We start from the raw sequence: 24,787 nt of genomic DNA, 5'->3' as shown, positions 1-24,787 counted from the left end.
GAAGTTCGCACCATTGATGAATTGCTCAGTTACAGTTGACTTCCCAAGGTTGCAATTGAAAAACCCAACCTCCCTCTTTGGTCTGGTCACCGTCATCACATGACAGTAATAAGTGCCTGCTGTACAATTTTCTGTCTTTTCGAAGTTGACGTCTGTACAACTGTATCTACAGCACTCACGGACGCAGAGACAGATAAAGTGTTATACCTGCAGCGTGCTCTGCATCCACAGTTGTGTGAATCCACTGGTGTTTCTGTTGACGTGTTTGTTTTTCAGCCTCTTTAGTGACGCCTGTAGTTGTATTTTCATTGCATATTGCAATTTGGATGTGCTCTCAATAAATCATTGTCCTTGCTTTTTAATGTGCCCAAAATATTTCTATGTTTTTGCTCTAGTGAATCTTTAGTGGATCATAGTACACACATCATCATGCCACCTTGTAGTTGGATATTGCTTCATTGAAACTTGACTGTAGAATCTGATAAACTATTAAATCAACAGAGTTCAGCTTACTAATAGCTTTCATCTTACTCCTCCTTTTATTTTTGTTTTTTGATCCACAGACAGTACCTGGTGGTAGTATTCAGAGACAAGCCGCTGGAGTTGTGGGACATCAGGACCGGGACACTGCTCCGAGAGATGGCCAAGAATTTCCCCACAGTCACTGCACTGGTATGAAGTGACACAGTTATAACTGAAGCACCAATAAATCATAATGGAAATCCAAAGAATCAATAAGCTATGCTTGATGCTGTGCTGATACCCGTCATTGGCTTTTCTCTCAACCCCTCTGCCTTTGTCTGCGTGTGAACCATTTCAGAGATTAGTCTGAACAAATCCTCCGTGCTCAGCACAGAACCATAGCTTCATTAGGCTGGAGAAAGGCTCATAAAAGAAGAGTTATGCAGGACAAACTTTACAGTCCAACTATAAAATCCTCTACACTGCAAATAAAACCGCCAGTATCCTTAATAATGTATGCCGGTCTCCCCTAAGCACCGTATTGCTGTCTTATTTCCATATTGATTACAACCCTGAGACTCAGGCTAAAGCCACACAGCGTCCATAGGACGGTAGGAAGTGAAGTAAAGGTAAATCATGCCGACATTAGTGCCATTTATGCAACCATCCACAACATTCTTTTTAGCTCTCAAGACTCCTGTTTGACACACACCTCTGGCTGTTCCCTTATATATGTGTATTTTTCAAAGGAATGGTCACCGTCTCACAACCTCAAGAGTCTGAAGAAGAAGCAGATGGCTGCAAGGGAAGCCATGGCGCGGCAGACTGTGTCAGACGCTGAGCAGAGCAGTGTCGAGTCCTCTGTGATCAGGTCACAACTGTTAAGTGTCTTCATTGTTCTCTTGTTGCCGTCATTTAGAATATAAAAATGTCCTTTTAATAGCCTCGGCTGCTTTGTCCTACAGCCATATGGAGGTTCAAAGAGACTGAAATGAAGTTTGCTGATAATTAAGCGGGGGGTCAAATTAAATGTCATGCTAAGCCACTTTTTGTTGAAGTTTGATCGACACTTTTTCTTTTTTTTTCCCTACAAAGGTGATTACAAAAACGCGCCTTTAAATTCCAATCTGCAGGAAGGGGACTAAGACAAGCCTTCAATCTTTAGCGCTAGTTAGATTCAATACGCATCGAAACTGTGGGGTGGCTTCTTAACATTTTTGGAGGTTGAAGGTTCAAAGCCAGTGTTTGGTGTGCAAGTGGTTCCTTTCTGTGTGTAGGTTTTATATTTGGCCTGTCCTCCCTTAGCTACTCCAGTTTCCTCACAATATGTGATTTACTGCTTAAAACCCACCCAGAATTCGATAAATGCAAGCAGGCAAGGTACACAGAGCCGACACAATTGCAGAGCTACGTAGGGAGTCTGGAGTTACAGACATGGCAGTTCTACTCCCAACCTTCACTAAATTCCCCCAAAATAAATCATCACAGTCTTACTAGACATATTGACTCAACATCTCCAACACTAGCCACCATTGAAGATCAAAACCTCACAGAGCAAGCACTCACTGTCTCTTACCGTTAAAGAACAAGGGCATGAATCTCAAATGTACTTGTTTTTTTCTTGACAATTTGAAATCAATATTTCCGCCCAGAATCTATTTTTTTCCCCACGTTGTGACAATGTCAATACGCAATGGCATATCTGCTTCCTGGGAAGCCAAGCTCAAGTGTGTCTCCTGCTCAACAGAGCAGGGCAACAGTCTGGCTCTAGGATTTATCTAAAAATGTCTCTCAGATATCTCGGATATCGTATTGTTCCATCTGCCTATGATAGCATTCTCTTAAGGCCCCTTTAAAAGGAGTCTCATTTTAAATTTATATTGAATTTCCAAACACGGCACTATTCAGGGCAGTCATGGCTCGTCATCTTGTACGTTTGTCAAAGGCGAGGAGCTAAGTATTTTTATGGAGGTGAATGTTCTAACATGCACCAACCTTCAGCTAATTTAAACTGTAATGGCTGGCAAGGAATTCTGTTATTGGGCTTTGGGAGACACTGAGAGATCATTGAATGGCTTTTAGATTGATGCTTTCCTCTTTTCCCCTCATCCTCAATTCATCAACAAAATATTTTCCCAAAAACCTAACAAGTACATCCATACATACTGTAACGTTCTGGGTGTGTGTTTATGCTGTTCCTGTAAGGGTCCAGTGGTGACGGGTGAGTGGGGGTGGAGCGAGGGGCTGCGCTGAAGGGGAGAGGGAGTTTTGTTTCGAGTTGTTAAAGAGAGCCACGAGCTGCTGTTGTTTCTGTGAGACCAATCCACAGAGTTTAACGGAATTAAAAAGAAGATTGTCAACGACAGAACGGCTGTTTTTTGTGACTCCCAGCAGACGCTACAATACTGTACTTCATTTGTGTTTCATCAGCCATTCCATTCACACTATCAACTGTGAGAGTACAAAAGACGTGGGAGGCTGCCGAGGCCAGCAACGTTTCCCGTTAATGAGCCCATGCATGTTGCCATCATGCGTAAAGGTCTTACCTTGTACACCAAGATTGACAACTGTTATTGACTCCCTTTCCAGCCTTCTGCAGGATGCTGAGAGCAAGTCGGAGACGAGCCAGGCCATTTCAGCCCGGGAGCATTTTGTGTTCACTGACACAGATGGGCAGGTGTATCACATCACCGTGGAGGGCAACACAGTCAAAGACGGAGCACGGATTCCACCTGATGTGAGTCACGAGACTTCATTCAATTCAGGTTGTTGGTTGGGTACACTTACCCACAGTTCATGAATCGCAACCCTTGTGTATCTTTTTTAACAGATTGTTCTGTGACCCATCGCTGTGCTATACACACAGAGTGGTGACTGTTGAACTTTTGATAATGACGATATTATGCATCCAGATCTCTGTGATGGAGGTCGCTCATTGGTGACCTCTGCTGATAAGTTGTGCTCCGTTGGAATGGTCACATTACTTGTGAGTCAAAGGTCAATCCAAAGGATAGTTGTCCAACTTGCCCTGGCTTGTTGCTAATACCTGATCACCCAAGGTTTGTTCAGTGAACATGGACTCATTATGTTTTTCATCTGCCCTCAGCCGCCACTAATCATTGGTTCACTTCAAATGGATGAGGATAAGCACTTCTACATATCTAATCAAACAGTGAATTAACTTCCGCCAAGCAGGTTTAGAGACCGTCCCTTCAATTAAGACATTCTTTTATCTGGGTTTAATGTTCACAAGTTGGGGGACAATGTGAGAAGCGACTCTTCAAGCCCTCCGAGGATTAATTAGTCCTTCAGTTCAAAACACAGTGGCTCACTGCGGTCTTTCTCTATGCAGAAAAAGGAGGAGAAAGTAATTGGCTGGAATTGTTCCATCGCAGCACCACCGTCCTCCACCAATAAATTAAAATGTGACTTGCTTGTGTGGTCCCAGGTGCAATTCCCTTCCCTTTATTTTCTATAATGGGAGCCAACAATGAGCTGACCATGTCAGCACATGGCTGTCTACCGCTTCCTATCACGGGGTAACCTGAAGTTAATGTTCGGCCCTCAGGCTTTCAATGAGAAAAGGGAGCAAAGTTTATAAAGAGCGATACTTAATAGTACTCTAAGCTAAGCGTGCAAAGGTGATACTTTTGTCGACACCCCAGCGGCCATCATTGTGTGACCATCAGTGTCTTGAATTGCAACCCTGGGCTTCAGTGAGAAAGAGAAGTACTGTAAGAGAGTTCGGGTCATACTAGGGACAGTGGTGTATCTGCTGTTGAGCATGAAATCGTTTGGGCATCCTTTAGCCAACCCTGCGTTCAATTCTTCACTTTTTAAATCCCAGAATTTACTTTTCTGGTTGCTACCAATATGGCAAGATTCCAAAAACACCATTGCATATTTGATACATGTCCTGCAGCCCTTCTTTATGACTATCTATTTGTAGAATAAATAGCTGGGAAATATGTCTAGCAAGTAAATATTGCAGCATCCTCTGTTTGCCTGAGACACCTGGAGGGGACAAACAGTGTCTAGGTGAAGGCTGATGACACAGTGATGACACTCTGACATCCATTATTCTCTGGGGAAAACGTAAAATGTGGTGGAGGAAAAGAGTGTGTTTTGAATTCATTAAAAAAAATCCTTGTAGTGCCTGGGGTTGTTAAGCTAACTTTAAGAGCCAACAGGTATAAAACGGCACACACAAACAAACAAACAAACCCTCCAGGAGACCCGGTACCACAAGACGGATGACAGGTAGTCTAGACTGTCTATCTTCGGAATGAAAAGTCAATAATTTAGATAAGATTGTGTCTTTAAAAATTTGTGGTGATTCAGAGCATTCCCAATGAATTTCCCAGAAAAGAAAAAAATGAATCAGGTGACAAGAATGGAAAGGAAAATAAATGGGGCTCTTCATATTGAGATAAAGGACAAGAAATGACTGATGACTCTGTTTGCTTTATAAGTTAGACTGTCAATACGGGGAGACAAGCTGATTTATGATCAGAAACTATTTAATCGAGGACAGGAAATGGAAAAGAAGATCTAAACAAGATGAATTGAGATATTCTTCTCTGACATTTCATTACGCTCATGTTCATATTACTAAGGCTGCAGTCTTTTTTCAAGCAAAGACAAGGTTTAAATGTGAAACCACTATCTTGGTGCAGCACATTGTAGAACTTGTGTGGCAATGTTAACGTTAATGCATGGTTTTAAAAAGTGGAAAAATATTCTAGTAAGATGATGGGAGGGTCCAACAACAAGGTGTTTGGAGTGGGAGGAAAACTGGAAGAAAGTCAAATAACTGTCAAATGTTTAAAAAAGGAAAATCAACATCATGATCCCTTTATTCTTTTGGACTTTTAATAAATACAGTTGTTAATATATTTGCAGATCACTTATAGGTCTGTCATCAGGATTACACTTGTGCTCCACCCCATGAAAATGTAAAGCTGCAGCATCCCCTTTTTGAAATATTTAAGTCATCATAATGTTTGAAATAGCTTTTCTGTTTTTTTCAATTGAGCTTTCCAAAGAAATGACAATTTCATTCGCCCTCACATTCGCTTATCCATCTCATTCTTCAGAATCTCTCAGCAGATTGCAAAAGCTTCAATATTGCTTAGAGCGTAAAAAAAAGAGTCCATTTCAAAGAAGCAGATTGGATTGTTCTGCCGCCTGCGTTTTTCCTCACTCAGTACCTGCATCACTTCAGCCTAGAGAAACAGACACCGTAGGTTTATCTGGGGATTTAAAGTCTTATCTTCTTGACGGCTGCAGATTCATCGCTTCAAGATTTGCATACTCTAAAGGTTTTTACGCTTCTCTCGGGATAATAGAAAATCTTTATATCTGCATCAGGAAACCAACTGTGGTGACCTGAAAAGTTTTATCCTGTCATCTGCTGCACTGGTGCCAAGCTGAGCTGACACAGGAGCAGCACTCTGTCAGGTGCTATAATCTTTCTCAGGCTTAAGCTGCCTGAGAGATTTTCCAATTCATCTCATCTTTACTGCCTTTTCAAAAGAGGAATGAGTTATTAAAGCTGCATTTCCCAAACCACTGAATCAAACAACTGTCTTACATAAGGAGAAAGAAGTTTTTCCCTTGATTATATATATATATATATATATATATATATATATATATATATATTTATAATGCTGCCAGTTCTCAACATTGTCTAAAATCATGTGAAGTAATGTTGTTATATGTTTTTTTTCCATTGTAGGGGAGTATGGGAAGTATCGCTTGCATCGCCTGGAAAGGAGACACACTGGTGCTTGGAGACGTCGACGGGAACCTGAACTTCTGGGACCTCAAAGCTCGTCTGTCAAGGTAGTGCCAGGTTTTGATTCGATGATGTTCATCTCACTTTATACTCAGTGTTTTCTATGTTACGTTTACAAACCTGCACACAGCCTATAGATGTAGATTGGGCGACTGGGCTGTGGAGGATCAAGGGAACCATTTAGTTTCATTTCACATCACTGTAACTGAGTTTATTGTTGAGTGTAACGCCACCTCACATGCCAACTTTTATTTTCATTTTAGCACTGTAACTCTTATGTCAAGGTGGCTGTGTAAAGCTCTGTAAAAGAACACACTCATGGCGTGGTTATTTACAATAATCTACTCAATGCAAGTGATGTGTGAACTGATTCGATCAAACAATAATGTTCATGTAACCTGGTAAAAAGAGATGAAACAGTCCTCCACGCTAACATGACTTTCAACTCACTTAAAGCAGCAGCAGGCACCAGGAGAGCATCACTCTCTGTGCTATTTAAAGTCTCCCAAGGGTGATCAGATCAGACATTTTTATGTCCTTTTGAAAGTCATTCCGGAATGATGGGACGGCAATTTTAAAGACATATTTGCCAAGCTCTGTTCTTGCACTGGTAACATCTTCATTATCTGTTGGGCAATCAGAACCAAGAGTGTGAACACAGAGCTTTTTACTGTTAATTATCAACTCATTTTGATAGGTACTGGCCAAGAGCAACCTCGGGTAAAAATAGAGTTTGATCAAGTGATCTTGAAATAAACAAGGAGAAGGAAAATCTTCCTTTCAAGAGTTTATGAAAGGTAATCATGGAAAATGTGTCTGATCTATGTGGCGTTGATTTGCTGACCTTTTCTTGTTGCAGTGAGACAGAGCTGTGGGAGGGGGTGGGATGAGACTCTCGACTATAATGCTTTGTTTGTCTGTTGTGAGTGTTTAATATATTGCTCACAATCCGGGTTGAACAAATATCCTACAATGGTCCAGGAAAAAAAATCTCCATGAATGACTTCTGACAAATGAGAAAGTAAAGACAAGTTTTTGAAGATTGTAGCGTTAATGACAAAGCCTACAAGATATAAACACTGTTATGTTTTGATATTACTTCTCTGCCTGTGAGGTCCTGCCAAAATATTCTTTATGGTTGTCAAAGTAAGAAGATAAAATGTAGGTTCTTACTTTTCCCCAGCGCCATTGAAGTGTCGATTTATTTTAAACACTATTGATTTCTACGTAATTGATGCTACAGTGAAGATGCAAATTATAGTCTCTTTTTTTTCTCCAAAAAAGGGGTATACCCACTCATCGTGGCTGGGTGAAGAAGATCCGCTTTGCACCAGGAAAGGGCAACCAGAAGCTGCTGGTGATGTACACTGACGGAGCCGAGGTGTGGGACACCAAAGAGGTCAGGCATCCGAAATTATGTCTGCTGTCAACGATTATGTCAGCATTGTCGAAGGTGACGGCGTGCGTTCCCTGGACTTAAACACACTGCGAGAGAATGTGCTGTGCAACTCTCAACAGTTTAAGGTTTAACAGATTTACACTGGCAGGTTTAATGTCGGCCTGTGGCACCGTAATCACTGGAGCGTGGAGGTTTTGCATTACAGCATATTTTCCAAGTAAACGCTCTCATGCAGATGCTGTTGTGTAAATGCTGTAATCGTCCTGTCTTGTTTTAACAACACATTACACAGCACAGAGCCAACACATGTACATTAGCCGTGAAAGGTTCCCACTGACATGTTTAAACACTTGCCTCAGGATGGATGAGCTCCTTCGCTCCTGATGAAACACACCTACTTTCTTTTTCAACCCTGTTTAAGGGCATCATGAGAGACTGAATGTCTTCATGACAGCCGAGTGCTCTTTGAACTGCTTTGTTTTTTGTCATTAACTTCACTTGCCTAGCCAATTGACTGCTATTAATTCACAATACTTTATCGATATATTAGATTTTCCTTATGGATATTTCAAAAAAGCAGTAATTGACTGTGTTTGGGTTTTTCAGTAGTACTAAAGCTTCCACCCTGGAGATGTCGTGCATCAGGAAACGTGTTGTCACCAGTTTCCCAGCAATACTCAGCCCTAGTTATGTGTGTGATACATTGTTTTAATATTTTGGTACTGACACATTTTTTTCACAAAAAAACATTGCACTGGTCGTGTTGCTCACTTTAAAGATAAAGCAAGAGAACACATTTTCATATTTAAACGTATCAAACACCCATAAGAGCAACAAAATCTAACAAGAAGTCAAAACTATTACTGACAAGCTGACTCTTATTTTCAGGTGTCTGAGTCTAAAATAATATTTGAGAGAAGGCATTGTAGCAACAAGTGTCTGACCTTTATTCGTCTAGTGTTACAGTATCTATGTTTGTACTATTTATATGCTAGAAAAAAATAAATCAGAAGAAAATGAAGTTAATTCATCTATGTGATGTAACAAGGGTCGGATCAACAGCATGAATGTAATATGGTGACACAAGTAGGACAAAAGCACATCAATACCACCACTGAAATCATGGTTTTATGATCCAACATGTCAGTAAACACTGGGTTTAGGGAGTCAAGTTCAGTTTGCCACACACTATCAGAGGTGAGGGCTCACAGGCCTAGGGCTGGATGGAGCCTTATTTGAAGTCCAATATATGCATGTGTGGACCAAAATGTCAAAGGTTATGGATGATGGAATGAATCCAGTGAATCAAGACAGAGTGGCCTGAGCCTTAGACCTCGTATTAGAATACTGCAGGCACTGGCATTACAGGTTGTCAGTGCTCCTCACATTCTGTGCCATTTATGGACGAATCTACATTTTGCATCCATTTTCTCTGATCTGAAAATACTTATCAGTATTGGGAAATGAATTATTTGGGAATGTAAAACCCAACCCTGATCTGGCACTGCAGTGCTCCCTAAAAACGCTATTAAACAAAGTTACAGTAAATAGAAACATATTAAGTTGAAATTTAAAAATAAAGGTTATGTTCTTTAGATGCATGAGAACCTTCAGGAAACTATTTTAGGTCTGTCCCATTGGTGCTTTGTCTTTCCTCGGTTGTGGAGTTGTAATGCAATAAATAAATAATGTCAGGTTATTGGGACAACTGTCGTTTAACATGCAAGTATCAGCTATGTCAATGATAGAGCCGCTAATGTAAGTAGAGGGCAACTAAGTCGAATGATTCTTCTCTGTTGGGTTTTGTTGAATAACAAGGAACGATGAGTCTTCAGGCAAACTACTGGGGGACGTGATCCAAGCAGGAATATCGACCAGGGTAATTACCACCTCTCTCCATCTCACAGTTTTGTTTGCCTTCCTTCAGGTACAAATGGTGAGCAGCATGCGAATCGGCCGCAATGTCAACTACCGTGTCCTTGACATCGACTGGTGCACATCCGACAAAGTTGTGCTGGCCTCAGATGACGGCTGCATCCGGGTTCTGGAGATGGCGATGAAGTCTGCTAGCTACCGAATGGACGAACAGGATTTGACAGGTTTGCGAGAAGATGCCTTTGAGACGGCGCTTAAAAGCTCTATCAAACTTCAGGTTAGACTTGTGGCTGCTGTGGATTGATGCCTTGTGTAATTTGTCCAGATTCAGTTTGGTGTCCCTACCTTCTGCTGCCCAGAGCCGCTCTAACACTGAAAGCCTTCCTGCTGCTGCAGCCGTGGTCCGGAACCTTCACCATGGACATCACTCAAGTGTGAGAGTTTTATCTCCTCTTTTATCTTCTCTCTCCTGTGTTCGCCATTATAGGCAGTGTTACTAGATTTATTTATACATGCAGGAAAAGTTTTCTGCTTTGAAATATATATATATATATATATATATATATATATATATATATAGGGTAGTATAGTGTGAAATTCAAAGAACATTTCAAAGCAGAAATTCAAAGGTTTAAACTGCATTTGACCCTTTTGCATTTCGCAAGTGGAATAGTAGGCTGCTCCAACTTCCCAAACACACCCCGACCTTGGTATAATTAAACTCGGCAATTCACTTAAATAGCGCCCCCCTCTTCTCCATGAGGTCAGGCGCTGCTTCAGAAAGTTGTGGGGGTTCATTTCACTGATTATGGCTTGGTGTTCCAGAGACTACAACGAGAAGGGGGAGATAAAGGGCTTGATCCAGGAGCAGCTCAATTCCCTGACTAAGTGAGTAGTTTTTTCAGCAATGATGGTGTTACTGTTTAGCATGTGTTGAATGGCAGGAGCTGTTTCATATGCTAATATATCTTTTTCTGCAATTTCTCATGTGAAGTAGCTTTATTTTACACGCAGCTTCACAGAGCAGGTCTGCTGGTGTGAGAGATAAGAGGGGAGCGTCCTGTAACTGCCCCGCCAGACCTGCTGCGCTGCAGAAGAGTAACTGGCTCTGAGTGCGTACTGATTGTTTTCCCTGATTGCCTCCCCAGTGACATGAAGAGTGTGCTGCAGGACCCGGAACTCAGCCTGCTGCAACGCTGCCTCTTAGTCTCAAGGTGAACTGAAACACAGGCGTTTGCTGTTCATTAGGAGTTATTTGTTCCTGGGCATCAATGTTTGAACGCACAGATCTCTCCTTGGCTTATGTGAGTTCGGGGACTCAATCTGATTTTTTTGCTATAGCAAAGATTAAAGATGGTTTCCCGTCTGGAGCTGTAGCTTTGTTAACAACAAAATTAAATGTCTCTCAAGTCTATCAAGGAATATTTTCACTTCAGTGTTGGACTTTTTATTGAACTGTATTTATAAAGTTTGGCAGTCGATGGTTGCATAACTATGTATTTCCTCTGAATGGTGAGCTTTTGAAAGCCCAATATTGGAGGTGTGAATAGTGACTACAAAATAAGAATTGACTTCAACAAGCGGGCTGCAATAATGAATTGGGATCAAGACAAATGTTGCCGAGTGAATGAGGGCTTAACTGGCATCACCCTCACGAAAACAGCAGACTTGAATTCAACTAAATAAAGTAGAAAAGAATAAGGAGTCATTGCGCCTTTAGATCCTACTTCTCATTACACAGTTGACATATTTGAAGGTGAGTTGAGTTTGGAGTGAATCTCATACTTCAGTTATAAGTCTTTAGTAAGAGCTCAGCTTTCCTCCCACAGCACAGTCAGCTATCCTGAAACATGAATGTGTTTGTGAGTTTATCTATAAGTATCAATAAGTGTCTATAAGTAAACGTATAGGGTTACTTACATTCTATAATAAACTGCTTCTTGGTCGTATTGTGGACCTAGTTAAAAGGGTTGGTATTCACTGAATACAAATCTATAGAAACTTATTATATTTAAATTGAACACTTCATGAATAATTCACTTTTTTTAAGGTCAGCAGTCACTTCCTAGTTTAATTTTTGGAGTGCAACGACTGAGAAAACCCCCAAACCTTCTGGGGCCAAATTAAATGTTTGTAAATAATGAGGTGCTTCAATTTTCCTGTGACCTCACCACATCTGTTCAGTCAAAAATCGATATGCCACATTAGGAAGGTGATAGTTATTTGGCAGCCAAAGTCAGGGGAATGGTTTTAAAACTTCCAACCTGCCAAAATTACAGATTCTGAGGAAATGTATGCTTTTGCTTCTCAGCAGCCCAAAGATCTCATCTCCGCTACACTTTTCCCTCGGGCAGCTGACGAATTTGGAGCAGTCAGTCATGTGCACTTCAGTCCCTGAATCCTGTTATTAAAAGTGTTCCTTACCTGTGAAGCATGAAGGATGGCTTCCTGACATTCTAAATATCTACTTGGCGTTCTTGCAAGGAGCTCGTGATTCTGCAACGCCTTTGCATCTGGACGAGCTATCACACCATTGTTAATGGTTTCTGGTAGCCTAGCAACAGCTGTATGCCAGGGGAGATATGTTAAAAAGCCCAGCAGAAGATATGCCAAAAGATGCCACTCGATGTGGTGACAAGGATTACACTCTGAAAGTGTGGTCCTTAGAGGAAATTGTATTCCTTGAAATCTGTGTGACATTGATGTGTGTGTTCACAGGCTCTTTGGGGACGAGTCTGACCTTCAGTTCTGGACCGTGGCCTCCCACTACCTCCAGTTGTTTGCCCAGTCTCGTCAGCTCAGTGTGTCCACAACAGAAGGGCAGAGTCAAGGTGAAGCAGCACAGGCGACTCCTCAGAACCACTTGGACATCTGCCACGACGTGCTTTGTGAAAGCTCCTACTTTCAGGTCAGTGATGGTGAAGTGTTTCCCCCAGTGGCTTCCAATAGATCAGCTATGGAGGAGATACCTTGGTCCTTGTGGACAAACACATCTACTGCTATTGAGATTAAACTCAGATTTCATGCGATTTCATATTATCTGTTGCTTTATTGAAGAACTTCATGGGTTTTGGGGGAACAACAGAAACTGCGTGTCTCAGAGAGCCTTAAAGGATTGTGAAATCGCACAAATAAGTATGCAGTCGTGAGTTGTGAGAGCAGTGTGAGTCATCTCATATTTTAATCAACATGGTATCACACTGAGGACACGTGTTGGGTCACACATTGGAGATGATGCAGAAGATGAAATTCAATGTGGAAGGAGGCAGATGTCTCCTCCATACCTGGGATCTAGTGTGAGCCTCACACTGAAACTGAAGTCAGGTTTCCTTACATAAGCTTGCGGCTTCATTATACTGACTTATAGTTTGCTGTGTGTTTCTGGGCCATGAGGTGACTTCTTCGGTACTGATGGCTATACTTGACTAGTAGGACGTGTAATGATGTGTTGTGGGTCTGAGATATAGAGAATGGTGTTGTCCTTTCCTTTGTAATTTTGCATCATTGTTTGTAGTTTGTGCATTGTTTGTTTTTGATTTTAGTCATTTATGAAACAAGGCAAACATGCTCTAAATACTTCCTAGCATGGACTGTGACCGTAATCCAAGTGTCATCTTCGCTTTTTTCAGTCATGTTGTGTACAAAAACCATTTAGCGCTGAGGTCAAACTAATCACCCACATGTGGTCAAGCTGGTGTGTCCTCCTTCCAACGCATCGTGTCAGTAAATCTCGCCTGTTGGGTGCAATTACAGTAATGTTGTTAGCACTTAAGATGTGTGGTGAGTGCGACCTTGGGTGTCTCTCTCGATGTAATGAGGAATTTCTCTTCTTTGCTTTACAACAAAAGGATTACATGGAGATGCTGATAGATGGTCAGCTGGTTGTCATGGCAGCAAGCTGAAGAGAGATGCTTCCCTGAGACACGGGTGATGTAAAATGGGAGTGTCTAAGGAATTATTGACATTTGACTGGTTTTAATATTCAGCTTCATGATGACAATGCTTAACATCAGCCAACTATACGGTCATCCTTTAGTTGCTTAGTTGCTTTCATATGATCCGATTAATATTAGTATGTTTTTATGGTGCTTTTGTGACAAAATGCTACTGTTATTTCTGGTGCCTCCCCACAATGGTCCGCCTTCACGGGGACGCACCGATAGCACTTTCCTATGTCTAAATATAGTAATCTTATTATACTAAATTTGTTTTTTATCTTTAAGATTATCTGATCTGAATTGCATTATGTTAAGCACATTGAACTAAACTGTTTATGAAAGGTGATATATAAATTAAGTTTCATCATCATCCATCCATCCATCCATCCATCCATCCATCCATCCATCCATCCACTCCTTCATCCATCAAAGGCACATTAATGTTTATGTGCTTCCTGAGCACTGATATGGATCAGTTGTATTTTTTAGAAATACTTACAACCCTTTAATACTTAACCCTTATTTGCTGAGTGGAGCCTTATTACTGGCTCTCTCTATTTAAGTTGGAGAAACCTGCTGCAAACTGTCCTTAGTTCTGAATTAGCGCTGGCTTTATAATCTCTCAGCTGCAGGAAGGAAAGACCAGCGCTCTCTTTCCTTTACTTGTGTTTGATAACAGCAGGTAACTGATGCGCTTCATCATAAAAAGAGTCAGTCGAGCTGATATTCTTGGTTCACTTCTTTGGCAGGTAGGAGTTTCAGAATGTATGTTACAGCCCACGATACTACAGGGTTATGCAGAGATGCTCCATGTGATATGGCTGCTATCGAATTCGTCTTAAAGCCGTTTTTGTGTTTTCAATATCCTCTACTCTTGTTTCATGTTTTCAATGAAGAACATTTCATGTGTTCCTATATAAACACAGCCTAATAGTCCTGGTGCAGCTATATATTTTTTTCGTTCTGTTCGCGATAATGAGCCGCCACGCTGCGCTGACAAATTTCGGAGCATCAAAGAGTCGCCCAGAGACGGACCACAGTTATATTTGGCTCCTGCTGTCGAAAACCAACTTCACTGCGAGCTGCGTGACTTTAATCACTACAATCCACCGACTTCCATTTCCCACACACATACACCTCTGAAGTTAATAAACTCATTTGGTATCAGAACGAGGATTCCGCCCACGGCAACTAACTCGCCAGGAATTCGTCTAACAATGTAAAGCTCCTGTGTAAGATAACGACGCACATGAAGAAACACTGTCTGCTGCAGGGTGATCTCCTCTCTTGTTTCGGCTGCTATGATGCTCCCGCAATGGCTCATTCTTTGAAATATCTGTTGCTGCGATTTAATGTTTCATACCTCACTGAAGACCAGTGTGATCCTCCCTCAGAGACCATCTGTGTGGATTAATTGGGGGTAACCCAGCATTAATGGAGGGTGATATTTGTTGCCATCATACACACACTGACTGAGGGCGACTGACTGTATGATTACAATTCTTTGTAGTTGTGTTATTTTGCACTCTGCACATTTGTCTCGTAGCTTTTTTATTATGTGCATGTGTGTGAGGTACACGCTGGTCACATTAATGTATGAAGCTCACTGCATCACTTTGTGCCTCCGCAGAAGTTCCAACTGGATCGTGTTCACCTGCAGGAGGTGAAGCGCTCAAGTTATGAACACACCAAGAAATGTGCTGACCAGCTCCTCCTGCTGGGCCAGGTGAGTACTACACCGTGATCAAAAATTGGTTCTGAATTTATGTTTGTCTGCTTGACATTAAAAAAAATTATTCCTCTCGGAGACATCAATGTTTTACTATTTTTAAAGCTTTGCCTTGAAAAAACTCTTTCATCCCACTTCACTCCACTGAAGGAGACTTGCGTCAGACATATTTCACATAAGCAGAATTTTTAATTTCTCATATGAACATCCCATAATTTTTTAATAAACCTATTTTGGCAATTTTGCCATAGATTGCATTTCTTTAGTGGTATCCTTTGAATTCCATCCAATCTGTCCAACTATTAAACTGCTATTGTTAGGGTACATCTCTTGGAAGCACCTGTTCCGACCCTAGGTTCCTCTGGTGCTATGGGTCTTTCATCATCCAACTCCCTCGCTCAGACGACCCACTGATGCCTGATCTGGCCCGGCACGTGTTCAAGTGGCATTCGCTTATCTCATCTGCTAATCCAGAGTCATCTCAAGGCTTTCTCTGCTTCTTCTCTGATGTGGTTGATGGCTCTTCTGTTGGTGTTTCTCCGGCATTGGATGGCCCACTGTCAATGGTCCTCTTTGACTTGTTAGCCTTGTCCATAATGCATTGTCCCCTCCTGGTGGATGTCTTTTATCTGGCCTCAGGATTGTTGCAACAATGTGCTATCTTGAGCTTTTTCTCCAGCTCAGCAGACAGCTAGCCTTCCTATGCAGGTGCTAGGAATCCTGCAGTTTTTCTCAGCTCTTCTCGACTACCCTTTACAATGGCTATCACCTGGGTGTCACGTATTGTCGGGATGGCCTATACCTGTAGTTGCTGCTAGTTATCATACCGATGGATTACATCGTGTCCTTGACAATTTAAACCGCTCCTAGTGTCCTCATGAGCAGCTGAAGCTTTGTCTCATGTCCATTGAGGATGGTCCTATGCAGCCCCATGCTCCTTCAGAGGAAGCTGCTGACTCCCCTCTCTTGGCCTCGTCCAATGGACATGGAAAATAGATGAGCAAAGGCCGAAGTATTCAAAACAGTAGCTGTTTGCGCCTTCCTCAACAATATGCAGAAGGGGTTGTTCATTTACACAGCAAAAGTTGTTTTGTTAAGAGCCTCTGCTGAAATGTGGTTGTGTCCTTTGAAGGATAAACTTCAGTCTTTGATGATACATTTAACCATGGAAACTTAGCCTGTGTTATTGTCATGAGTTATGGTTTTCAGGTGTCTTCCTTCCTGGGAGCCTAGATAGATAGATCTTGGCTTACTGCTTTCGTGGGGCAGTTAGTGAGAATTGAAATGTCACGTGTGAGTCTCAGTGTCCTGGAGGTGTTTGGGTCATGTGAGAACGAAAGAGAGGGCCAGGCACCGCTGGTCTGGTCCGCTGTATTGCAGTAGAATACTACATTGTAAGGTTAGGGGGATGATAGACACCTGCAGAGACTTACAGTATTTGCCAAATCAAATCAGAAAGATTGGCTGTTGATTTGAAACCTTGCACAAACTCTCTTAACACACACAAACAATAAGGGCCTTTCTGAAAATTTGATTTGAAACGTATAAAATGGAGCTAATATGACACAAGCTATATTCAGGGAAGACAAAACAAAATGTGCCAAAAAAAAACTCGCCACTTACTGGCGAGTGTTTGTTGTTGGCTTTTTTAACTCTCAGTTTTGTGTTTGTTTACTGGGAATTTTCAAATAGCAGGCTGTGGTTGACAGAGTGTTCCGGAACCATGGAACTCCAGAGTCAATGGTAATACGTTTTAGAGCTGCCATCAAATAACAGCCTCGGTAGAACGAAGAGTGTGACAGGGAGTAAAACCTTCACAGAGAATTATTTGAAGTCCTAAATCCACTGTAGCAATACTTGGATTCCTCCTGCTGTATCAGACAAGGACGAGGGGTCATTCGATCTGTTAAAAAAATGACTTTTTCATTTCCCCACAGCTTTATTATTCCAATTAGAATTGTGGAATTTTGTGGTTCAACCTCGATTAATCTGAATTCTCATAAAATGCTGGGTGCAGAAAAAGGATGGCAACAACTTTAGTCACAATCATCTGTGAGAAACTCTCAAACTCTTATTACTGTCTGTAAAAAGAAAAAAAAAAGGAAAATGAAAGACGATTTCTTGCCGCCGCCGCCGCCTCATGGATGGAGGGTCTCCTGTAATTGCCATCCTCAAGTGTGGTCACAATCAAAAGCTGTCTGTTGTTCCCCCGTCGCCGGCCAGACCAGGGTCAGCACGTCCTGACCCCAAAATGGAATCTGACGAAAAGCACAAGAATAAATATAATTTCCCCTCGCAATTTTGTCCCTGCGCCCCGAGGCTTGCTAATGCCCTGAATTGTCTCTTGTTTTCTCCGCCGTCCGTCTCTCGTCTCTGCTCTCAGACGGACCGTGCCGTGCAGTTGCTGCTGGAGACCAGCGCAGACAACCCCAGCTACTACTGCGACTCTCTCAAGGCCTGTCTGGTGACCACCATCACGTCCTCGGGCCCCTCGCAGTCCACCATCAAGCTGGTGGCCACCAACATGATTGCCAACGGCAAGCTTGAAGGTACGTTGAGTTCCAATGTGGCGATGAGTATTTGAGAAAGTTGTTGGGCTTGATAGATATCTCTATGAGTAAGTCATTATTCATGGATGCTGGTGACTGAAGCAGAAGCCTTGTTTTTCCTCTCCCAAAATCTCGTAGATGTTTTGTAGCTTCTGGAATATGATGAGGGAAGAAGCACCAATTATCGTTTTTGAATATGTGACACTTTTTGAATCTTTTCAAGCTCCATAATGAATTGAAGTTGTATTTTACAGCTAAAACTTTTCAATATCGAACAAGTCATTGACTCCATTGTACAGGGAGAAAGCATTTGTTTGTTGACTAAAATGCCAGCATGGATGTTGAAATGATTACTTTTTTATGAATAATACAATATACAGTAGATGTCTCCCCAAAAGCCCCGCTTTTTTATGACTGATTTTAATGACAGTTCAGATGTATCGCTGGCTGAAGTCTTCTCTCTGGCGTGTGATGGATTGAGGCGATCAATCTTTCCTGACCTTTAAACGCACGTCTCTTTCGGCAGAGGGAGTCCAGCTGTTGTGCTTGATTGACAAGGCAGCGGATGCTTGTCGCTACCTGCAGACCTACGGAAAGTGGAACCGTGCCGCCTGGCTGGCCAAGGCAAGTCACTTGCGTCAACAAGAATATATCTGTCGTGAGTGACGACAGCTGAATGGACACGGGGTTGATGCGTTCACTGAGCTACACAGGCTGTTTTTTTTTTACCTTTTCTTTTCATTGTTTGAATGTTGTGATCTTTTTTTCCTGTGCTTGTATTTGCCTTCGTCTCTTTGTAGTTGTCCCTTCACTCTCTTGTTGCCGGGCGAAAATATGCATTCCCACTTATCATTGCTTTGTTTGACTGCAGGTGCGATTGAATCCAGCAGAGGGCGCTGATGTGCTGAAGCGATGGGCAGAGCATCTGTGCTCCCCGCAGGTCAACCAGAAGTCCAAAGCCATCCTGGTGCTCCTCTCTTTGGGCTGCTTTTATAAAGTCGGCGAGATGCTCCACAGGCAAGTGCAGCTTCCTCTCGACTCAGGGTCTCTCTTGTTACAAGTAGAGATGCACAGACAACTGGCACAGGCTAAGTTGAGGAGCCATCTCCCAAGAACAGTCTTGACTCTTTGGGGTGTAATAGTAAGTTTTTAAAAAAAGGATGGGTCATCTGAAGTTTGGGGTTGTCATTGTGAATGGGCGCCCTTGAAAACACATATCTCTTTGCAAAACACCCAACATTTATGTTTATCTTTAATACTTGTTTTTCCATTACATTCCTCTTTGTCTTGTTTTGTTTCCCTGCCGACTGTTTTTCATTTACAGATCTGCCTTTGTGTCATTTCTGCTGACACTTTTTTACCCTGATATTGACAAGTTCTTGCTGCCTTTAGCTGTACAGACTTCTCACCTTGAAAGTGCTGCTAACACTCGTATCTCTGCCTCTTATTCCTGACAGTATGAGGCAGTTTGATTGCGCTGCCCTGTTCATCGAAGCATGTCTGAAATACGGCGTCATGGAGGCCAACGACTCCACCAATATCCTTTGAGTGCTTTTTATTTAATACTGTACTTTAAACAATGACTTGTGAATTAACTTCTATATGATCAGTTCATACAAATAATATATGGATATCCTTTTATATACACTAGTTCTTTGTCATGTTAACTTATCAGTCAGGAGATTTAGTCTTAAATATTGCTTAAACATGGTTTCATAATACCTTACATTTTTTACCAAAAAAAAACTTCCATAATATGCATTTTTACACATTTTTCATATACTTTTATTAATATAATTTTTTTGTAATTTTGTGGGTTAATTTAACTTCATAATGTTTCAATACATTTTATTTTTCTAAAATGTTTTCCCCTGACTTTATGGCCTCAGTTCAAAACATTATACTGTATATCCTGCTGGGTGCACATTCTTCTCCTTGACCTTGTCCTCACATAAGCTCATCGAAGCTTCCTTCCTGGACTACGCGCGCATGCTGCGCTCGCTTGGGCTGCGGGAGGGCGCCGCTCTGTGGGCGTCCCGGGCCGGTACCGCTGGGGAGCAGCTGATGGAGGAGCTGTTCCAGGGAGAGGCCGGCATCCCAGAGGCTCTTCTGGGGGACCCAGTTGATCTGGAGAAGGAGAGCAGCGAGTGAGCCCAGGTTTGGTGGGAAGCAGGGTTGGGCATTTCCAGCGAATCTTTTATCTCATTCAGAAGAACCTGTCACTCAGGTGTGACGAGAATTAGTTAAAGACTTGGCTGGGACCAGTGAGTCTGCATGCAACCGCCCCAGTAGAAGCACATTCCATGCCCTCATTTTGTGACACTTCTCCATCATTTAGGTTACATTTTTAGACAGTTGGCTGTATGTGACGCTTGTGTGCCTGTGTTACTAACCACAAAGTCATGTGACGTATGCGTACTGTGAATTCACCCTGACTCTCACTTTAAACTTCTCCACTGATTATTTTTGCACTTATAGTTTTACCAAAATCAAAGTAAATAAATAATGCATGAGACATCCCTTTAACTGTCGTGACCATGCAGCACATGGACCAAATGACAATGAACCTTTATTACGACCCAAATTGTCGTCGTCGTTTCGATGTCATCGTTTCATTCCAAACGGCCGGAAGTTTATCACAAGTACTTGGATGTGACATTCGAATGCTTCTTGAAGATTTTTTTTTTTTTTTTTACATTGATATTGATGTACAATCTCCTCTAATTTAATGTCGGGCAAGTGGTGTACTGCAGCCTTTACAAGTAAGCAAGTACTTTTGTTTCACTGTTACACTACACCTGTCGAGTTTGAACTGTTGTATTAGAAGTACATTCAAGATCAATTCAGTTGTTGTCAGTGGAAAGTCCAATTTTGTCTCAACACCTGCCCAGGTAAGGGATCTTAACTATCAGTGAATGTTATGTTGACCGCTGCAGTCACACTTTGTTCAGTCGACTCTTCGTTGTTTTGGTCTCCAGTGTGACGCAGAAACTTGATATTCTTGATGTTCATGTGATCTGTGGGACCCTGTATCCCTAACCCCAGGCTATTTCGGGTCCTTCCATCTTTCCCCCGTGTTTATGAAATACACATATCTGCACTCATGTCGAAGAACTGCAGTATTGTCCAACACCTTGTGCTTAAGTCGCTGCTTATTTTGTACTTCAAGTGTCGGACTACATGCCTCGGACTGTGTTTTACTGTCAAAAAATGGCGAGGTTGAAACAGAAATGTATCTGGAGAAAATATCTGTACATATAAATGGCAATAAAATCAATATTATTCCGTTTCGCTGTGGCGGTGTTATAGTATATGGACGCAAGGGGGCGCTCAGAGTTTATAATTGGTAGCTTCCTAACCACCCCGGGAAAGAAAAGAGTGTTCCATCAAGCTCCTTCTGCAATTACCCTCTTTTATTACAGCTCAGGTAGATAAAATCTGGAGGTTCATTCATTCATCATGCTGTCTGTGAGGTGAATGAGCTGGCTGCATAAACCACTTCCTCCATTAATTACCTCTATTCTGCTCGGACGCGGGGCCAACAGCTGGCTTCGGCTCGCAGCCTGAGACGGGCCGTTTCCCCCATTCTTGCCCGTGATTTATTCCTTCGACGTGTTTTTACTTTCTTCTGAAACCTGGAGGCCAAACAAATGACAAGATTGTGTTCTTTTACAGCTTAATGAATAAGTGCCGGCGCTGCCAGGTCATCAGTATGCAGCGTTTCAATACGTCCATTCTCCACTGGCTGTTTGGACATTCAACAGCCCAAAACGGCTCTGAATCTGCAACCATTTGTCAAACAGTTCGCACTTCTTGGGTGCATCTCCCACTACTTTTCCTAGAGGCAGCAACTCATGTGCCAGCAACACCTCCTCCGCTTCCAACGTCACCTTCTCTCCCTCCTCTTGATGCCCTTGGCGAAACAAAACCAGAGCAAATGTGTGTAGTCATGGAGCTCCGTCATTAATCTGAGACTCAGAGTGGTGCAGAAAATTGAAAACAAATGATTTGTTTAGTCTTAAAAACAAGTTTTTAAGCAGCACTAAACTCCCTGTTCTCACCAACCACCGGGATTCTGCTCTACACCTGGAGAAGGTCATGTGTTCCAGCACCTCTTCCTAATCTCACACTTCCGTCCCTCGGTTTCCTCCAGCGTTGTGATTGGCTGTGCCGCAGGCTCCCTCCTCGCACAACGCTCCAGGTGATGTTTGCTGAACGTCTTCCTGCCTCCAGCTTTATCTGATGCCGCTTCGGTGTTCAGCAGACCGTGATGTAAACCCACCACAAGTGCTCCCAGTGAGGAGCTCGGCAGGAACTGTGGAACGTTAGCGCCTGGTGCTGAACCCTGTGGACCGGGAGGCTTTGAAATGCTGTTCTTATCGGCGGGTCCAGTCACTTGTGGGTTCTGTGGACAATAGCTGAGTGTACTAACAAGTTTATTATGAGGGGAAACATGGTGGTGCTGTCTGTCTGGCGAAACCTCGGAACATGGGTTTAGTAGTTGGTGGGTTTTAGCAAGTTAATCACTGGATTTTTCTTTTCTGGTTTTTGTTTTTTTTTTTCTTTTTAATGTCACTTTAGAGACGGCTGTTGTTCCAAGATGACTTACTGGACGAACTTTTCTTACCAGTAGTGGCTGGTGCAAAACAAAGGTAAAAAATAATCCCTAGCAATCGCCCGACTGTCCGAGATATTCAGTAGGAACCGGCATCCAGCGCATCATATTCTTAGTGTGTGCAGTGCTCAGATGTTCCAGAGTTGTGTGATAAATTACATGAAAAAATGGAAATGGCCATGTAACCATTTGCAAAATTACACACGATTGGTCAAAAGAGCATGAAGAAAACACCTCCATTGTATGGTGACAGAAATGCCCGGGCCACGGCTGGACGTCTCTGTCTCTACAGAATGGTTGAAGCTGTGTGTAAAGCCATTTTCACCAATGAACTGCTGAGTTGTTTACCTGTAAGTGTTAGAGTCAAGGTAGGTGCGCTCACCCACACGCCCCCGGCTCTATTGGCCAATCAGTTTACAGTGATGTCAAAGCCCTGTATTCTAGAGCCAGACTGGAAGAGGTTCTGAAAGTCTATGCGATTGTCACTGCTGGGCCCGGAACGGCCTCAGGACGCCCAGTGGAAAAGGGCAAATTGTCAGCAGAAGAAGAGCCATGACTAATTTGGAAACGTGGGACTCGGCAGAGAAGTGCACCTCAGGCGGCAATGCTTCCAGTGCTGATGGGATGAATTTCTGGCGTCATGTAACTGTTTCATGTCTGTGTTTGGCAGTGACCCCCAAGCGGTGTACAATGAGGAGGAAGCAGCTTCCTCCAAAATACAGTGATTTTTATAGAGAACTCTGAACGCTTGCTTACTCAGAACAATAACAGTTAGTGCCTAGTATTCAACAGTGATAAAAATAAATTCCCTATAACGTGTGTGGCAGTGCCCCAGAGCCTCCTACTGGCCAGCCGCCACTGTTTCTTATTGGCACTTAATCCAAATACTGATGGATCCAGGTCGATTTTAGCCTTTGTCTTTCATCGCTGTAATACGGATTATGGTGTACGGGTGTGATGTTCCTATAGTACCTACAATAAGTGGCACAGGAAGTCAACATGTGCGTTAAAAGTATGTAGCCTATTAGACTTAAATAAATAAATCTTGAATGTTGCCCTCGGCACGGTGATGCAGCGGAGCAGGCCTCAACTTGTGGATGGTCTCTAGATCCTCTGATCCTGTCTAAGTTGAGCGCGTACATTTTCAATTTTGGCTTCAAACGTTTAATGACCTTTTGCCACCATGGTTTACCAACAGTTAGCATCACAGCATGACTAGCGCATTAGCCGCTATTCAGATTCTTCAACACAGCATCAGACGCTTTGCTACTTCGAAGGTCGGATAGCTTTTGAACTAAGCCTTTGAAGGGAAATAAAGGGAGGTGTGTGTCGGTTTGAAGTAATGAAAGTACAGCTCTCCGGTGAAACTCCTCATATGATCTGGGACTGGATGCATTCCTGACTGTGTTCCCTGACTGGAAAGAGTAACTTGCAGTGGTATGATCAAATATTGGAGAGAGAATCTGAGTCGTGGTGACTGACATCACCACGGTGAGCTGCGTGTCTTGAATTCTTGAGCACTGTACGGTCGGCTTCAGGCCATTCACCAGCATCCTCGACCGATCTGCGGCGGAGGAATGTGAAGACTGTTTATGAAGGAAGTGGCCTCCTGTGTGCTGCCGTACGTTGGAGCAGGGTGTCTCCTTACACGGCTGGAGAGCCAGGAGAGGATGTAAAGGATACCTGTGCTGCAGAGCCATCACTTCCTGCGCTGCTGTTGTGCACATGTTTGTCTGAAAAGTGCATCCAAGGATGAAGGCGCAGCTCTCGGTCCTGGTGTGTCAGGCCTCTGCGTGTTTTGGTTTCTAGTCAAGCAAGAGTGTGTGTTTCCTGATGTGTGAGCAGCGCTGTGAGGGACTGAAGTCCCAGAAGTGCTCTGCTGTTCAGTTCCGCCGTGGCCCATACAGGCCTTCTGTACCGGGCAGAAGCACGTGCTGCTGTGCCAAGAGAGAAGCTGATCCAGGCCGGACTCTCGCCTGTGGTTTTCAGAGCAAAAACATCCGCTCTGTGGTTGAAATGGTAATCAATCACAGCAGAAAGCCGGCGAGCGCTGCAAGAGAGAGCTTTGTGTCCTGGAGGCAATAGAGAGAGCGCTGTGTCCGGGTCTGGACGGAGCGCCCTCGTAGCAGGCTCCCTGAATTATGAGCCACCTCGATGGAACACGCCTTCTTGGGGATTTAGAGCCGCAACAAACATATAATACATCCGAGTTCATGGGGTTGGTGGCTAACTTTCAGCTTTTCAGCCGTCACAAAAATCCCTTAAAGTTCTAAAAGTTTATAGGTTAATAGCATGAAATGACACAGATGGGCCTGCAGTTGCCACAGAGACAATAACATAACTTTTATGGTTATTGAAGAATATCATGATCAAATCTATTTTTTTTTAAATGTATCAATAATCCATTTACGTCTGTGTGA

General features: G+C 42.8%; 1 protein-coding gene across 2 annotated transcripts in view; it reads left to right on the top strand.

Annotated features, from left to right (window-relative positions):
* The window catches only part of wdr11 (WD repeat domain 11), a 47,073-nt gene extending 26,005 nt beyond the window's left edge, over positions 1 to 21,068 (top strand). The window contains exons 14-29 of one of the 2 annotated variants that reach the window (XM_053875661.1): positions 564 to 672; positions 1,212 to 1,333; positions 3,052 to 3,199; positions 6,203 to 6,309; positions 7,547 to 7,661; positions 9,589 to 9,760; positions 9,862 to 9,970; positions 10,362 to 10,424; positions 10,685 to 10,750; positions 12,255 to 12,444; positions 15,105 to 15,200; positions 17,587 to 17,752; positions 18,279 to 18,376; positions 18,624 to 18,769; positions 19,210 to 19,292; positions 19,707 to 21,068. In XM_053875661.1, coding sequence (XP_053731636.1) covers positions 564 to 672; positions 1,212 to 1,333; positions 3,052 to 3,199; positions 6,203 to 6,309; positions 7,547 to 7,661; positions 9,589 to 9,760; positions 9,862 to 9,970; positions 10,362 to 10,424; positions 10,685 to 10,750; positions 12,255 to 12,444; positions 15,105 to 15,200; positions 17,587 to 17,752; positions 18,279 to 18,376; positions 18,624 to 18,769; positions 19,210 to 19,292; positions 19,707 to 19,903 — 1,987 coding nt within the window. In that variant the 3' untranslated portion in view covers positions 19,904 to 21,068. Of the gene's footprint in view, positions 1 to 563; positions 673 to 1,211; positions 1,343 to 3,051; positions 3,200 to 6,202; positions 6,310 to 7,546; positions 7,662 to 9,588; positions 9,761 to 9,861; positions 9,971 to 10,361; positions 10,425 to 10,684; positions 10,751 to 12,254; positions 12,445 to 15,104; positions 15,201 to 17,586; positions 17,753 to 18,278; positions 18,377 to 18,623; positions 18,770 to 19,209; positions 19,293 to 19,706 lie in introns of both variants that reach the window. The other variant, XM_053875660.1, reaches the window with a different exon arrangement.
* Positions 21,069 to 24,787: the final 3,719 nt, after the last annotated feature.

Source organism: Synchiropus splendidus, chromosome 9 (assembly GCF_027744825.2).
Source record: "Synchiropus splendidus isolate RoL2022-P1 chromosome 9, RoL_Sspl_1.0, whole genome shotgun sequence".
NCBI classification, from domain to species: domain Eukaryota; kingdom Metazoa; phylum Chordata; class Actinopteri; order Syngnathiformes; family Callionymidae; genus Synchiropus; species Synchiropus splendidus.
Note: the sequence above shows the minus strand (reverse complement) of the source record. Positions and strands in the feature narration are given on the sequence as shown.